General features: G+C 36.9%; 1 protein-coding gene across 1 annotated transcript; it reads left to right on the forward strand.

Annotated features, from left to right (window-relative positions):
- Window positions 1–1679: 1679 nt before the first annotated feature.
- On the forward strand, window positions 1680–4441 carry LOC107479926 (uncharacterized). The gene is made up of 2 exons (XM_016100031.3): window positions 1680–2107; window positions 2802–4441. Exons 1-2 carry the CDS (start codon window positions 1988–1990, stop codon window positions 4083–4085), a joined length of 1404 nt encoding a protein of 467 aa, XP_015955517.1. The 5' UTR covers window positions 1680–1987; the 3' UTR covers window positions 4086–4441.
- The last annotated feature ends 14373 nt before the right edge of the window (window positions 4442–18814 follow it).

Raw genomic sequence — 18814 nt, forward strand, 5'->3', positions numbered from 1 at the left:
CTGCCATTTTTCATTCTTACTAGAAAGCTTTCGATCTTAATTCAATTGGTTAGTTGTTTTGGAAAAGAAACTCTCCATAATTGGATCTCCTTTGAACCTTGGAAAAAGGATAAGGAGATCATGCTAGAATTGCTTTCTCATGTTGGACCAAATTGGGGTTTGGATGGATACTGTGACATTTAATCCTCCTAACACTTTGATTTGGAAATACATGTGGTATAATCAGTGACCAAACTTCATCTCTTCCCATGAACAATTAAATCAAGGAATTTTGCAATTGTTCAAGCTTAGAGAGATTGGATTGCCAAGGAATTGGAATCCAATCACTTAAGATTGCCAAGGAGATTAATGAATGCATTGATTGAGGAAGAGATGAGAATGAACTTGATCCGGAGAATGCAACATCTCCTAAACCCAATGATCTCCCCATTTCTGATCTTACCCATTCTATTTACTTTCTGCTATTTAATTTCCTGCTCATTACCCTAACTCCCCATTTAAGATTCTGCACTTTAATTTCTGTTATTTACTTTCTAGTCATTTAAATTTTTGCATCTCAATCTAAATTCTGTTTAGCTCAACTAGCATATTCTTCTAACTAAAGTTGCTTGACCAATTAATCCTTGTGGGATTCGACCTCACTTTATTGTGAGTTTTACTTGACGACAATTCGGTATACTTGCCGAAGGAAAATTTGTTGAGAGACAAGTTTTCATGCATCACTTATTATATGCTTTTAAAAGTAAAAAATATTAATTAAAATTTTATTAAATTAAATCTTAAAAAGAAAACTTAAGGAACGAAAATTCTTTTTGGATGATGTTTACTTTGTTCGTAAGACTAGTTTCAGTTAAATTGGGGATAATAATGCTTAAATGGGTTCAGTATATAAAAATTAAGTTTTTTATGTACTTATTATATATTTATTAAAAATAATTTAACAATTTTCCATGATAGCTTAGTCAAAAAGAAAGGGATGCAATGTGTTTAGGACTTTAGGGCATGAATTTCAGGGAGGAAGAATAAATAAGATTATGTGATGCCTAACAATCGTATAATGATAACAATTAAAAAAGAAAGTGAAAGAGGGGTAAGTGAAAAAGATGGAGCATTCGTGCAAGTTATATGAAAGTGGTGGCTGGCACAAAAGGGAAGAAGTAGAGTTTCTTTTATTATTGACAGTGGGGCCCACCCCATGTCAGTGGAATTGTGCTCCGTCCAGAAAATAGCTGTGCACACGTGCACTCGGGCTGACGTTAACAGCCCCCACCCCCCGTTTCGTTGAATACGAAAGGTTAGTTTTGACTTTTTCCGTGTTTATTAAACAACGAGTGGTGAATGCTAATGATATGATATTTACCCAAACATTAATCAATTTTATTAGTCTTGGACTAACCTAACCTCAAAGCGCAGAGCGCATAGAAGACAAAAGAGGCAAGCTACAAAGGGTAGTTGTGTACTCTTAATTAATAAAAACAACTTATATGACTAATAAATAATATTATATTTGGTCAATAATAATTTATATTAATATTTATAAAANATACTAAAAATTATTGGTGCAAAAATTTCTCAATAAAGGATAGTTCTATGAAATTAATTAATAAAAAATAAAAAGAAAAATATGTAAAGCAAAGGCTAAAATGGGGTAATAGGATAATCACATGAAAATGGAGCAAGTCATTGCCGTGTTTGACTTCAACTCAAAACGAAGGCTTTCCTTCTTTTAGTTTTCTACTCTCGCTGGAACACACAAACACGGTACCGCAGCTGCCACAGAGATTTCATTCTTGCACTTTCATTTTGCATCTCCCAAGAACAACAACAATAACTTGCTTGCTCAGCACTCTACCACCAACAAAAGGATTGTTATTGGTGGCGGTGGCTCTTCTTTTAAGCCTAATCTGCTACTTCTTCTTCTTCTTCTCGTGTCTGTAAAGAGGGTTTCAAAGTAGAATTGATCTCTGAAACAAACACACAGAGAAAGATGAGAAGAGCTGCAAATAATAATGGTAGAGCAGTCAACAACACTATGGATACTATAAACGCTGCTGCCTCTGCCATCGCAGCTTCTGCCCAAAATCGCGCTTCTCAACCAACTCAACAGGTATACATGTATAATACTATACTATACTACTTCCGTAGATTGTTTTTTGGCCAGGTTTTTTGTTATGCGTTCTGTATTTTTTGGTGATACTGTTTGGTTTAAAAACAAAATCCCCCGCCCCTCGGTTTATGTGTTTGATGATACGAATAAATAAAGGTGTAAACTTTTTCCTTTTCAAAAGATAATAAGTTCGCGAAAATTTAGTTTCCCGAAGTTATGATTTTCTTTGCTTAGTCTTTGCCTTTGATGATGAGTAAAAACGCGTAACGTCAGCTCTCAAAAGATCTTGCACTGGTTTTTTCTTTTATTTCACATGGATCGGTTTTGTTGTTATGTTACTATTGGTAGGATAGGAATGGAATTTTTTTAATTAATGCTGAGAATCCCTGTGGAGGCAGAGTCACTGGAGATTGGAAAGTGATTTTGTACTACGCGCACAGTTTTAGTGAAAGTAATGACCACGGAATATTTCAATTCAGCTAGATTTGTAATTTTTGCGGTGATAATCAGATTAATAATGAAAAAAACCAAAGTGGTGATTCCATGTTAGTGGATGGTCTCTGAGTATATGCAGTTCATTTTTCTTTTATAAATGTGGTCTATTTAATACTCAAATTATAGCTGAACTATGCCACAATTTACATCTCTTGTATGCCTGAAACTTAAAGCTATTTACTTGTTTTGTTGGTCACAGAAGAAAAAATGGGGAAGCTTGTTGAACATAGCTGGGTGCTTTGGATATCACAGGAATCGAAAGCGTATCGGGCACGCAGTCCTTGCTCCAGAAACAGCACCTTCTCGTGCAGATCCTACTGCACCTGCTGCCGTTATCTCAACACAAGTTCCTACCATAACACTTCCCTTTGTGGCACCTCCCTCTTCACCTGCCTCTTTCTTTCAATCAGAACCGCCTTCAACCGCGCAATCTCCGGTTGGTATTGTATCCCTCAAGTCTGTGTCTGCCAGTATGTACTCTCCTGGTGGCCCTGCTTCAATCTTTGCAATCGGCCCTTACGCGCACGAAACGCAATTGGTTTCGCCGCCTGTTTTCTCGGCATCATCCACTGCTCCTTTCACTCCACCTCCTGAGTCTGTCCACTTGACCACGCCGTCTTCGCCTGAGGTGCCCTTTGCTCAGCTACTTGACCCACAATATAGGAATGGAGAGACCTATCAAAGGATCCAAATATCTCACTATGATTTCCAATCCTATCAGTTTCAACCAGGTAGCCCGGTTGGTCAACTCATATCACCTAGGTCCGCCATCTCAGCTTCTGGAACCTCGTCGCCGTTTCCAGACACCGAGTTTCCTGCTGGTGGCTCCCATATACTTGACTTGCAAGCAGCAGACCCTTCCAAGCTTCTTAACTTGGAGAAATTTTCCGCTCATGAGAACCGCAAGTCAAAAGAAAGTTCTGGGTCTATAACACCTGATGCTGCAAGGTCCACAACTCAAGGAAATTTTCTTCCAAATCATTGGGTTTCTGAGATCAAAATGTCTCCACATCCGAGCAATAATGGCTTGAGTGAGATCAGTTTAAGCCATAGGGTATCATTTGAATTATCTGCCCAAAAAGGAATGAGATGTGTGGAAAACAAACTGCCATCACCATCATCATCAGCATGGACTAAGGTACTGTCAAAATTGAAATATGAAGCAGCAGCAACGGTAGACAAAGAAGAAAGTTGTAGAGAAACTAGGCATGTTGATGACCAAAAGGTAGCAGCAGCTGAAACTCCAAATGATGCAGCCAAACAAACCAATTTGGGTGCAGAGGATGCAGTAGTTGATGAGAAGGATGAGTCCTTAACCCTTTCTTCTGGCAAGGAATTCAAATTCACCAATGCAGATGGTGCAGATTCTCATGGCCCCAATATAGTTGCTGATTGGTGGGCTAATGAGAAAGTTGCAGGCAAGGAAGGAGGGGCCTCCAAGGACTGGTCTTTTTTCCCAATGATTCAACACAGTGTGAGCTAACCAATTATCAATAAGGGCTTATTCATGGACTTGCTAGAATATGCCATTGTTTCCTTAATTTTGTGCAGTAGTACTGCTGTGGGGTAGCAGACTAAACAAACAAACAGCACAGGTGCCAATTGAATCATAGTAACTTAAGATTGGGCAGTCTAACACACAGTGATGGGGATCTTTTTTCCACTTTCAATGGCCCCAAAAACATCTGCAAGTTTTCCGTAGTTTTATATGTTTTTTCTATTTTCTATTTCTTACCAAGAATGGTTACAGATAGTTGTACAGTTTTAGCTTCTGTAACTTTGTATCCTTTTTACCTGTAATATGTTCCTATATAAATATAAATATTTTTGACAGTGACAGTGATAGTTGTTATAAATAGCTAATGATGTGTGATGTTGATTGGGAATTTGTGATTACGGTTTGGTTTAGTGTTTGTTTAGCTGCTATTAAGTTAATAAATTTTTTTTTAATAAAAAAGTCTCTTTATTTTTTAGTATACTTAGTAAATTTTTAGTAATAAAAATAAAAATACTAAGAAAATAATTTTTTTTGAAAAGCTATAATTATATTTTTTTAAAAGATTTTTTTAAAAATATTAAGATCTTTAATAAAAAATAACTTAAAATTTTTTTAAAAAAATTTACCCAAACACGCCTTAGTCTGCTTGTTTTTCCATCAAAATTTCTGTTTTAAAACGCACTAAATATGTTTTTGGTCGGAGACAAGAACGAGACAAGAGTAGTGCTGCTTACGCGGATGGGTTGGGCCAAAAGATTCTGGACTAACCTCAGATCAAAAATGTAGCCTGGCATGAGATACAAAGGGCCTAGTTCAGCAATTCAGGTCCAGTCCACCACCGTTCAGATATTTGTCATATTTCTATACCTCTTAGTTGACTAAAAAGAGAGGATTCTTTCATGACCCCCAAAAAAGAAAAAGGAAGGTTCTTAACATGTTTCCAATATTTCAACAATTCAACCACATACGTGCACGATTGACTATCACATTTTTTGTCTTTAAAGTTGTCAAATCCTCATTCAATATTAAAATCTGGTAATTGCTCTTTGGCTCATGGAGTCTTGATATAGAAAGAAACCGTATAGCCCTAGTCAACAAGAGAGTTGCGAATAGAAGAGTTGGATCATACGAGATCCTTTCTTTGGTTCTATCTGAAATGTTTATGGTTTCATTGGTTTGAACTTTGAATAAGATGTATATCAAGGTTCTGAAAACCGAATCGATTATCAAACCGTTTTAATTACTGGTTCACTGGTTTATTGGTTTAACCGGTTCAACCGTGATCTAACCGGAAAAATCGTTTAATAATAAAATAATAAATAAATTATAAATAAATGCCTAACACATACTTGTAGTCTAATACAAACTTAGTCATTCCATAAGAAAATCATCACCATCTATAACAAAATGCAGTTCCAATCACTGAATACTATTCAATAGGTCAACACTGCTCAAACAAAATGCAATTCTAATCATTTAATAAGTTAATACTGTACAATCTTACAACTGAGTAGCAAGACCTCTTCTACAATTAAGCTCAACCTAAACACCGAACCAAACCTTCTCAAAACATAACAATTATCAAAATTTATCACAATCTAAACTCAAGCTCAACCTAATTAATGAACCAAACCTTCTCAAAACATAACAATTATCAAAATTTATCACAACTAAACTCAGCTAACAAATAGCTCAAAACTCCAGGCCATCAACAAACACCAACTAACATAGGCAACAAAGATCAAAGATATCATCAAATTGAAAAATAAAATAAAACAATAACGTTCATAAGAGTAATGGATTTAAGGTGAATCGAAGAGCTTCATCTAATATGTCTTCTCCATGAATCCTAAGATGTGAAGCTTCATATAAGCGTAAGAGTCCCTCAACATCTGTGGCAAATTTTTCATTGAAATTAATAGCATAAAACATTAGGTTATACTATCATCCATAACTGAAATTAATAAATCATTCACAAAATTAAAAACAGCAGCAGCACCACCAGAAAATTAATAGCAGGACAAAATTAATACTACCAACAGCATTCAGCAACAAAAATTATCATTCAGCAACAAACAACATTTGATTTGATTTCCATTTTAGCATTAAGCAACAAACATAACAAAACAGTAACAAGTAATCCCTAACAATTTATCAGTAACAGTAACAATTTATCCCTAACAAAACAGTAACAGCTTATCAGTAGCAATTTATCATCAATCAATAAGCCAGTAACAGAGTTAATCAATCAAGAGCAGGCCAGAACAAGCCAGAGTAGTGAGCAAAGTCAATCAACTAAGAACAAGCACTAAGCACTGACAGAGCATCCAATCTCAAGCACAAAGTAAAAAAAGAATACAGCAACGCATCACTTAATCAATAATCATCAAGCAATGAAAACAAAAACACTAGAAACGACTATCACTGACCATCAAAGAACAAGCACGAAGAAGGTTTGATTTCTGATGTTAAGAATATTAGAAAATAAATCCAATTTTTAGGAGCCAGTAACAAAATCTTGAAATTTGAACATCATCAAATACACACCAAAACCATAATCAGAAAAATCAATGCCTAATCTTATTATTTATAAACATATTCAAAAAGGACGGACACCCACAAATTTAGCATGATTTTGAAGTAGAACAAGAATGAGGGCAGATGAAATCAGTGGTAACAATATGGTAAGGCACGACAGAAACAGCAACAGAGGTAGCAGCACTAGCAGTTCAACAAGAGACTAAACAGAGACTACAGCACCAGACCACACACTAAAAGTAAATCACATAGTTAATAAAAAAATTACCTAGAACTAGAAGCTAGAAGAAACAAACAATTATTTAATCATAGTTAATAAAAAAAATTTAACAGAGCTTCACACTTCACTGACTTCACAGTTCACAGAGCTTCACAGAATCAAAAAATGGTTCAATCATAGATTCATGGTTAATAAAAAAATTGACCTAGAAGAAGCCTTCAACAGAGCATGCAAGAGGGAGACAGAGATACCGAGTGACCAAGACAATGAGCAGTGGTGGAGAACCTTCGAACGGGACAGTTGTTGCGGAGGAGCACCTTCGGCGGCGGCGTGGCTGCGCGATGTAAGGGAAGGTTGATATCGATGGCTGCTGCGCGATGGAGGGAAAGTGAGCGAGCAGACGGTGGCTGCTCAAAGGAACGACGGCAGCGGCACGAGACGGTGGCTGGACGGAGGTGAGGGATGGCCAGGAGATCGATTGAGAGGAGCCTTGCCCTGGAGTGAGTGTGAGAGAGGCAAAGCGTTCTGGAATGAGATCTGGACATCTGGCAAGGGAAGATGGAGTTAGGGCTAAGTGCATATCCGTAGCTGAAACGGCGACGTTTCGTTCTCCCCTCAAAAAACCGGCCGGGTCACGGTTCGGTTCGACTGACCGGTTCCGGCCGGTTCACCGGTCTAATTACGGTTTTCAAATTCTTCGGTTTTGCTGATTGTTTGAGTCGCCTTTCTGTCCGGTTCACGATTCAACCAGTTCGACCGGCCGGTCCGAACTGATTTTCAGAACCTTGATGTATATTTAGTTAGTATGATAAAAAAAATATCCAGTAACTGTTCTCTCTGTCTTTAGTTGTTATTAAAATAATGAGTAAATACTTAAATTAGTTATTAATAAATTTAAATTTAACATTTTAATTTTTAGTTAATTTTTATTTTTCTAGATGTCTCAAGAATTACTTTTGTCAACATATTCATCCTTTGTGGTTTTGCTTAAAATTATTGGTCAAAATGACATTTTTTTTGAGAGATGTCTAAATAATTTTTTTTCTTTTCTATTTATAAAGTATACACACTCATCTAAAATGGAATAACATGGATATTCTTTTCTCCACTTGATCAAAATATCTTTTAATAAACATTATAATTATATATATAAATTAGTAACAATTATTTAGTTGATTCAAATAATATTAACAATAATAACAAATATTATAATTTATTATAAAAATATTTAATTTTAAATCTTTAATATATTTTATGATTCAACTAGATTCAAAAAACAAATGAATTTTACAAACACGCGCGCTAAGGACACATTTAGAAATACCATAAAAAATATTTTATTAAAAGTTATTGAAAACATAATATTTTTTTATATTTGTTGATCGAAAAATATTTTTGATATAAGTGAGTTGATTCGAAGTAAGTTAAATATGATTTTTCGAGAAGATACATGTACGAGATGGATTTGAAAGTAATCGGTACTAGTTTGGATCTCGATTATGTTGTTAATCGAATAAGCAAGGTTGCGAAAACCGGTCATTGAACTGGTCAGGTGACAGGTTTAATGGTTTAATGGTTCAATCGGAGTCCAACCGAGATTGAACCGGTTTCATTAAATATATAATATAATTATTAAAAATTCAATATACAATTTTAAATATACAAATTCAATAAAAATTTCAATCCATCATGATCCTGTTTAATTCTAGAAAAATAGAAAATTTAATATTGAACAACACTCTCATTCCTATTTAATACAAGTGTATACTCTCATCATGATCCTCTGCAATATTCAATTCACAATCAAAAGAGGAAAGACAAGCAAATGGCTAAAAACAAAAACAATGAAGGAGAATCAAATCCGTAAACCACATTAAAATAAAGGAAATCTGTCATATGACTTGTAAACAATGGAAATCTGTCAATAATCAAATACCAAATACTTTATTATATCTTAAATTAACAATCGTGATTCAATTACCATGGCATTATATAAAGGATGTGCAGCACATGAAATAACTCATCCAGATAAAGGAATAAATCTGTTTTGATGATTTTGACTCCTATTCATCTTGGAAACATTATCAGTATCTTCTTTGTAATGCATAATATATATATATATATAATGAGAAACTCACTTCTCCTTTCTATTCATTGATCCTATTCAGACCTTCAAAATGTTACTCCTTATTGTCACACCAGCCATTAAATCTATCCGTTACAAGCAATGACAATACTACAATAAATTACATAACTTAGTTAAAGAAACGATTTCTTCCCTAACCCAGCCATAACTATTAAAAATTCCAGCCAAAACTTGCCAGCTAGTTACTGAAAACTAACCATAGAAAGATACTGAGGAGGCACAGAGGGCGTGATCACCTGCAAGAACCGCTCCAGATTGCTCAATCACTTCTCAGCATTATCTTGTGGCTGTGGGTTACTTTGTGATTGTTCCATATGTAACAATCAGAAAATCAAAGGCCAGAAAATAACTTCAGAAAACCATGAACAAATAAATAATTCAGCAACTAAAATCATGAAGCAGCAAACAAATTCAAATAACCTCAGCAAATCAAAAACCAAAACCATGAAGCAGCAAACAAATTCAAATAACCTCAACAAATCAAAAACCACAAATCATGAAGCATCAAGGAGGAATAATAGAATAAGTGAATAACAGAGTATTACCGGCGACGAGTAACGGCGACGACGGAAGAGAAGGCGAGCTCGGCGAGGATGCAACAGGAGGCGAGCTCGGCGACGACGCAACAGGGGGCGAGTTCGGCGACAAAACAGGACGCGGTGGTGGTTTTCGTGGTCAACGCCGTCGCTGCTGTGGCTGCGGGATGCGGTGGCGATGGCGGTGGGACTGTGGGTGGTGAACTGCGTTTTCGGTGATTCCTCTTCTCTTCTGGCTTCTGGAGTTCTGGGATCTGGGTGATTTCTGTGAACATTAGGGATTTAGGGCTTCGTTTACTCGTTTAGGCGTTTAGCCCTTTTTTTCTTTTTTTTAAAAAAAAACTCCCAAAACGACGCCGTTTAGCATTTTTATTTTCAAACCAAAAATCGTTAAAAAATCGGACGGTTCTTCCGGTACATCGGTTAACCGTCGGTTCGACCGGTTTGTTGACCGATTTTTTGCCAGACGGTTTCTGACCTTACCCGGACCGGTTCCCGGTTAATCCGATTGAACCGGCCGGTTCGGTTCGGTTTTCAGAATCATGCGAATAAGTTAAATCGAGCAGGAGTCTCGATTCGAGAAATCAGATAAAGCTTTTCGAAGGGCCGTTAGAGTATTGGTGGAAGCGGAGAAGTTCGTGGCTTTTATCACGAGAAAAATATTGGAAATACCTACAATCACACAGTGGGAACGGTTACCAAGAGTGATTGTATTTCAAATTTGTAATTCTTCATTTAATTGTAATTAATTATAATCAAGTTAACCGTTATGTATGATAGTCTATAAATATTGTGAAGTGTTAGGGAATAAGGGTTGGAACTTTTACTCAGAAAAACACTCTAGCACTCTCATATCCCAGCGAATTCCTGAGTTTGCGATCGGTTTTTTTTTCTGTAGGGTTCCTTCCACCTTCTTCTTCTTTCTTTTAAATTCAATTCTGTTTGTAAAACAATTTCATTTAATCTTATTCGCTAAGTGTTATTTATATTCTTTATTTTCTCTTTTTAGTTTATCTTCCAGCATTCTCTGACTTACTTTGAAGTTCTATGATTTAATTAAAGACACTTTTTATTGTTTCCTTTGATTTTGGCATAAGTCTTTTCATTTACCATGTCTTTATTTATTGAAAACTTTGATTTTTAAATATTATTTAACATTTTACAAATTCATTTGATTTTCATTGTTGAAACTTGTTTAATCGGAGACGCTTTGATGCACTTCTAGAAAACTGGTACTCGCACAGAGGAGTAGGTTTCACTCCCAGATCACTAGATATCGAACCACCATCGATTTGCTAAAAATTGACAAAACAAATTGGCATGCCTGGTGGGACAATTTTAAACCAAAGTGTGTCAAAATAATTGTTTTCCACAAATTTCTTGGTGTATGCGATTACGAAGTGGGAAGATCATTCACATGGCTGATGAATGATCAAATGTGAATGGTGGTTCATCCACCAATGATAGCATACCAATATCCATGCAACAAGCCGACGTGTCTTCACGTTCGGAAGGTGTAATTAGAACTGAAAGCATAGTCCTCACGACTATTCAAACTGGAACTTGGGACACAATACTCGGCCACGTGGCCCTGCGCCACCGTATCAACCTCCGTTAACTGCTGGTTGGCCCCCTTATGGTCTTCCTGTTGGTTATACCCCACCGGTGGGTGGATTTATGCCGCCTATCCACTTTGGGAATGCAAATAGAGTGAATAATATGCGAAACTCACAACAACACTCTGAGTATTCACGTGAGTATCATGTGGGCTCCACTTCGAATGTTGGGAATTCAATGACAGTATATCGGCAACAAGTGGAGGAGAGTCACCATGATTTGGTTAATTTATTGACTTAGCAAATGACTAAAATTTTGAATCCCATGATGGCCGATCATGAATCGAGATTCGAGCGCCTTGCTAGACAAGTCGATAGGATTGCTCGAATTGTCGATTATGATGAAGGCGAAAGGCATAGCGCTCGAGGGAATAATGAGGGGATGGAAAATATTTTTCAAAATGAAAATCATATTCCAAATCGAGAAAATCCTCGCCTGGTTCATCGAATTGTAAAAGAGGTTTTAAATCAGGTTGGATTGAATGTTAGTTTTATGAATCAGCCACATTTTGTATATGCTTTTCTCTAAGTAGTTCAAATAGCTGAAGTACCAAGAGGGGTGAAAAATCCAAAAATAACCACAAAATTTGCTGGAGAAGTTGGAGAATCGACAACTGAATATGTTGCTCGTTATTTGGTCGAGATTGGGAACCTAGCTAATGATGAAAAATTGAAAATGAAATTTTTTCCTTCGTCATTGACGAGGAATGCATTTACATGGTTCTCGAATCTCAGACCAAATTTGATTACAACATGGAATCAGTTAGAAACTGCTTTTCATGCTCAGTTTTATCGAGGGGAAATGAACGTAGCAGTTACCGATTTAGTAGCTTTGAAACGTGAAGATGGTGAAACCATCGATGACTATTTAATACGTTTCAAAAATGCTAGAAGTAGGTGCTATGTGACATTACCTAAAAATGAGATAGTGAAAATAGCAACCATGGGATTGAGATTTTATATGCGCAGGAAATTGCTTAATGTGCATATTCCTGATTTGGCTCACTTGGCTGAAAAGGTTCGGCAGACTGAGCTTATGAAAAAGGAGAAAGAAAAACATAGAATGAGCAGAGGTCGAAAAGTAAACCGTTTACTCGAAAAGAGAAGGTTGCTTATGTAACCATGGAATCGTCAGAGGAGAAAATTGATTTCGAAACAGAAGTCGATTTCGCCAACTTAATAAAGGCCCTCCATATGTTTGTTCTTTATTGAAAAAACTCCCTGGTAGTGAAAATTTGAATGATTCAAAACTTAAAAGTGAAAAGAAATATAGTTTTGATATCTTGAAATCTGATCAGATTTTCGATGTGTTGCTTATAGATAAACAATTGGTTTTGCCTGAGTGTAGAACATTACTTTCCTTAAAAGATTTGAAAGGAAAGCCTTATTGCAAATTTCATCAAGCAACAAGTCATTCGACTAACAGTTGTGTCCGTTTCAGGTATTTGATTCAAGAGGCAATCATGGAAGGACATTTGAAATTTGATGATGGCAAGAAGGAGATGAAGGTTGATGTAGATCCCTTCGAAATTGATGCCAGTTATGTGGAACCCTGCTTTGGAGTGAATATGGTGGGGATGTCTTATGACTTTGATGTGGCTCTTGACGATTTTGAGTCACAAGTGAGATCTGTGTATCCTAGAATAGGGGATGGTTTGTTGGACTTCTTGATTCAGCAAAAGATCAAAGACCGCGACGTATCTCTGTGTCCATGGTGTAATGCTATTTTTGATGCTGAAGCAGCAGTAATCTTCGAAAAAGAGAGGATGAAGAAAGAATTGGGTCACAGGGAGGAACAAACACATCAAAGGTGACCAATTTGACGCATAGAGGGTTCTGGTTCAAAAATTCCTCCACATGACGTGACTACACCTTTGAGCCGATCTCAGGCTATTGGTGTTCAGTGGATTAGAAACTGTCAAGATTTTCAAAGGCGTGATCACTTGTATCGACATAATCCTCAATGGGGGCATCGAGCACCATCTTGAAATCAATATGCTGTTTATCGAGGGTGAGCCAGAGGATATCCAAGAAGAAGAGGTGGAAGAAGATGTTTCAATCAGAATAAGAAACTTCAAATTGATACAGGAAAGGAAGCAAGCAAGGGGGCAACTCCCTCTGTGCATTCCCGGATTGTCTTTCCTTCTGATGGAGAGACTTTTTCCAAGGAGATTCCATCGCCGCAAAGATGGAAAAAGGGAAGGCAGTTGCTCAGTCTTCTGGGATCGATAAACATAAAGATGTTGATGTCGATGAGGAGTACTTCGATGAAGGAGATGATGACATGGTAGGAACAATTTTGATAATTCCTACCGAGTACCTTGGAGAATGCAAAAGTAATCCGGATGAGGATTATGATCAAGAGGATGAAGAGGCTTTCTCTTTTATTTGCATAGAAGATGAGCCAGGTTTCTTTCCTTGCCCTACTGAAAGACAAATGTCTCATCTGCATCCCATTCATATTGTTGCTGTTGTGAATGGGTTCAAAATAAACAAGGTGTTGATTGACGGTGGGTAGCGATTAGTCTCCTCTCTAAAAGGATGTTAGTAAAAGTGGGGAAACATTTTGATGAGCTGGTCCCTACAAACATTGCTGTGACTGATTTTAGTGGAAATTCTATGCCAGCGAGAGAGTTTGTTACCTTGACTGTAAAGGTGGGGTCTTCAGAGAGACACTCTGTGTTTGTGGTAGTGTCATCGAAGGCCAGTTATAACGCCTTATTTGGGAGAGATTAGATCTATGGAGTAGGTGCTGTGCCATCTACTGTGCATCAGAGCGTGCTTCTGTGGACTAAAGAAGGCAAGCCTGAAATTGTCAAAGCAGGTTCGAGTCTCTACGTCGAACAGATGCATGTCGATTTTAGGATATATAATCGTAAATTGAAGCCTTTAAATGTTGATCGATCTCTGAATTATTACAATTGTGAAGGGTGTTACTTGACTTCGGAAGGACTTTGTGTGAAGTTGTGCTATCCAGATATGCCCTTCGAGCCGACAGGTTGGGATTGTCTTTCTTGAAGACCTCGAAGGCTGAACTATGGACCAGGTTGAGGAAGTTTCCAACTACCTGGTAACTTTGCATAATTATTTAAATAATTTTCAAGTTTTAGAAAATAAAGATGATTCTTCTGATAAAGTTGAATCAGATAGGATTAATGAATCTACTTGTTGTAGTATGTTTGATTCGACACTTCCAGTCGAATTTAGTTATGATTTCCCTATTACTTGTAATGAAACTTATAATATGAGTCGGACTGCCGATTTAATAGCAGAGACTCATTGGGTAGAAAATAAAAATCGTGATGATTTAATCAAAGATCAAGTTTCTACTCTTTCTCATGATACTATTGATTTTACTTTCGATTGTATTTATGATTTGGAGCCTTTGGAATTTGAAAAATATTCAATCGAAGATGATCATTATAAGGGGTTCGAATCTCAAGATCCCTTAGAAGAAATTAATTTGGGGACTCATGATGATGTTCAAATTACATATATTTGTAAAGAAATTGTTGATCCTTTTTGAACTGAGCTTTTCGATTTGTTACATGAAATGAAGGATTGCTTCGGATGGGATTATCATAAAATGCCTGGTCTTGATCGTTCATTAGTAGAACATCGATTAACATTAAAACTTAATGCTCAACCTGTGAAATAAACCCCAAGACGTTTTGCTCCTGAAATCAATATGAAAAATAAAGAAGAGATAGAACGCTTGATCAAAGCAAAATTTATTCGAACTGCTCGTTACGTGGAGTGGGTGTCGAATATAGTTCCAGTGATGAAGAAAAATGAAAAATTGAGGGTATGTATCGATTTTCGAGATTTAAATAATGCTACCCCAAAAGATGAATATTTCATGCCAATTGCGGATATGTTAATTGATTCTGCAGCAGAAAATGAAATCCTTAGTTTCATGGACGGTTATTCTGGATATAACCAAATTTTTATTGCAGAAGATGATGTGGCTAAAACTGCCTTCCGTTGTCCTGGAGCGTTGGGTACGTATGAGTGGGTGGTTATGCCTTTTGGTTTGAAAAATGCTGGAGCAACATATCAATGGGCAATGAATGCTATTTTTCATGAGTTTATTGGAAAATTTATGGAGGTGTATATCGATGATGTAATGGTCAAATCGATTTTTGTAAGTCAACATATAGACCACTTAAGAAAGGCATTTTTGACTATGAGAAAGAAAATATTAAAAATGAACCCTTTGAAGTGTGGTTTCGGGGTATTGGCTGGAAACTTCTTAGGCTTTATTGTCCATAAAAAGGGGATAGCTATTGATAAAAATAAAGCAGATGCAATAATAGCTTTATCTGCACCAAAATCGAAGAGAGAAATACAATCATTTTTGGGTAAGATAAATTATCTTCGAAGGTTTATTTTCGAATTTTTCAGATCGAACTAGGGTGTTCACACCTTTAGTAAAATTAAAAAGTGGTTCGAAATTCGAATGGACCACAGAGCATCAATTAGCGTTCGATTCTATTAAAATATATTTGTCTAAGACCTCAATTATGGCGAACATTCGTCTATTTGAACATTTAAAATTGTACATTGCCGCATCTGAAAATACTATAGGGTGTATGTTAGCCCAAGATGATGAAAACGGGCATGAACGGGCTATTTATTACCTTAGTCGAGTTTTAACAGATATTGAGACAAGGTATTCACGATTGAAAAATTATGGTTGTCATTATATCATGCTTGTATGAAGTTAAAGTGTTATATGGTGGCTAAATCGGTAAAAGTTATAGCACAAACCGATTTATTAAGTATATGCTTAATTTTCCTATGCTAAGGGGACGTTTGGGGAAATCGATGTTAGCATTAACGGAATTCGATTTGCAGTATGTCCCAGTAAAGGCTGTTAAAGGACAGGTCATTGCAGATTTTCTTAGGGATAATTCGAAAGATCTGAATGACCAGGGGGCAAATATAGTTGATGTAGAGGTCAACTATTGGAAATTGTATTTCGATGGATCTAAGCACAAAGATGGTGTAGGGGTTGGAATCCTCATTATCTCACCAGAGGGTATCCCGTTGGAATTCTTATTCGAATTAAAGTACCCTTGCTCTAATAATATTGCTGAATATGAGGATTTAATTTTAGGTCTCGAAATTTTAATCGACAAAGGAGCTTTAGAAGTTCAAATTCTAGGGGATTCACAGTTGGTTTTAAAGCAGTTATCAAAGGAGTTTAAATGTAATAATGAGACGTTACAAAAATATTTAATAATTGCTTGGGGATTGTTAATATCTTTTCAGAAGTTTTCTTTGGTACACAGACCTAGAATTCACAATGAAACTGCCAATGAGTTGGCTCAAATCGCTTTGAGATATCGGATTGGTCCGAAAACTATTAAGAAGTTGGTGCACGAAATTGTGATACACAATGCGGCCAACAACTTGTACACACCATTGTAATCTCACTTCTCTTTCACAACTTTGCACAACTAACCAGCAAGTGCACTGGGTCGTCCAAGTAATAAACCTTACACGAGTAAGGGTCGATCTCACGGAGATTGTTGGCTTGAAGCAAGCTATGGTCACCTTGTAAATCTTAGTCAGGCGGATTCAAATGGGTGATAGAGTTTTCATAATTAAAAGATAAATAAACATAAAATAAAGATAGAGATACTTATATAATTCATTGGTGGGAATTTCAGATAAGCGTATGGAGATGCTTCATGCCTCTTGAATCTCTGCTTTCCTACTGCCTTCATTTAATCTTTCATACTCCTTTCCATGGCAAGCTGTATGTAGGGTTTCACCGGCGTCAATGGCTACCTCCCATCCTCTCAATGAAAAAAGTCCTCTACGGTTTCCCGCATGACTAATCAGCTGTTGGTTCTTGATCGTGTAGGAAAGGATTTACTATCCTTTTGCGTCTGTCACTACGCCCTACAGTCGCGAGTTTGAAGCTCGTCACAGTCATCCCTTCCCAGATCCTACTCAGAATACCACAGATAATGTTTAAACTTTCTGGATCTCAGGAATGGTCACCAATAATTCTAGCTTATACCGCAAAGACTTTGATCTCACAGAATGGAAGGCTCGGTTGTCAGGCGAGGCAACCATGTGTCGTGGACCAGGAATCCAAGAGATACACGCTCAATCTTATGTAGAACGGAAGTGGTTGTCAGGCACGTGTTCATAGGTGAGAATGATGATGAGTGTCACAGATCATCACATTCATTAGGTTGAAGTGCGAGTGAATATCTTAGAACAGAAATAAGCATGAATTGAATAGAAGAACAATGGTACTTTGCATTAATGCTCGAGGAACAGCAGAGCTCCACACCTTAATCTATGGTGTGTAGAAACTCCACCGTTGAAAATACATAAGTGATAATGGTCCAGGCATGGCCGTGAGGCCAGCCCCCAAAATGTGATCAAAAGATGATCAAAAGATGAAAATACAATAGTAAAAGGTCCTATTTATAATGAAACTAGCTACTTGGGTTTACAGAAATAAGTAAATGATATAGAAATCCACTTCCGGGCCCATTTGGTGTGTGCTTGGGCTGAGCTTTGAGCTTCACACATGTAGAGGCTTCTCTTGGAGTTAAACGCCAGCTTTGGTTCCAGTTTGGGCGTTTAATTCCAGCTTTTATGCCAGTTCTGGCGTTTTGACTTTAGAATAGGGCAGAGAAGGGGCATTTGAACACCAGTTTGCGTCATCAAAACTCGAGCAAGGTATGGACTATTATATATTGATGGAAAGCCCTGGATGTCTACTTTCCAACGCAATTAAGAACGTGCCATTTGGAGTTCTGTAGCTCCAGAAAATCCACTTCAAGTATAGGGAGGTCAGAATCCAACAGCATCATCTGTCCTTTGTCAGCCTCTGAATCAGATTTTTGCTCAGGTCCCTCAATTTCTGCTAGAAAATACCTGAAATCATAGAAAAACACACAAACTCATAGTAAAGTCCAGAAATATGAATTTTACATAAAAACTAATAAAAATATCCCAAAAAGTAGCTAGATCCTACTAAAAATAATGCCAAAAAGCGTATAAATTATCCGCTCATCACAACACCAAACTTAAATTATTGCGTGTCCCCAAGCAATTGAAAACAAAATAGGATAAAAATAAGAGAATATACAATGAATCCCACAGTATCAATGAAACTTAGTTCTAATTAGATGAACGGGGCTTGTAGCTTTTTGCTTCTGAACAGTTTTAGCATCTCACGTTTTCCTTTGAAATTCAGAATGATTGGCATCTATAGGAACTCAGAATTTTAGATAGTGTTATTGATTCTCCTAGTTAAGTATGTTGATTCTTGAACACAGTTACTTTATGAGTCTTGGCCGTGGCCCTAAGCACTTTGTTTTCTAGTATTACCATCGGATACATAAATGCCACAGACACATAACTGGGTGAACCTTTTCAGATTGTGACTCAGCTTTGCTAAAGTCCCCAATTAGAGGTGTTCAGAGTTCTTAAGCACACTCTTTTTTCTTTGGATCACGACTTTAACCACTCAGTCTCAAGCTTTTCACTTGGACCTTCATGACACAAGCACATGGTTAGGGACAGCTTGATTTAGCCGCTTAGGCCTGGATTTTTTTTCCTTGGGCCCTCCTATTCATTAATGCTCAAAGCCTTGGATCCCTTTTTTACCCTTGCTTTTTGGTTTTAAG

This window comes from Arachis duranensis, chromosome 3 (assembly GCF_000817695.3).
Source record: "Arachis duranensis cultivar V14167 chromosome 3, aradu.V14167.gnm2.J7QH, whole genome shotgun sequence".
Classification (NCBI taxonomy): domain Eukaryota; kingdom Viridiplantae; phylum Streptophyta; class Magnoliopsida; order Fabales; family Fabaceae; genus Arachis; species Arachis duranensis.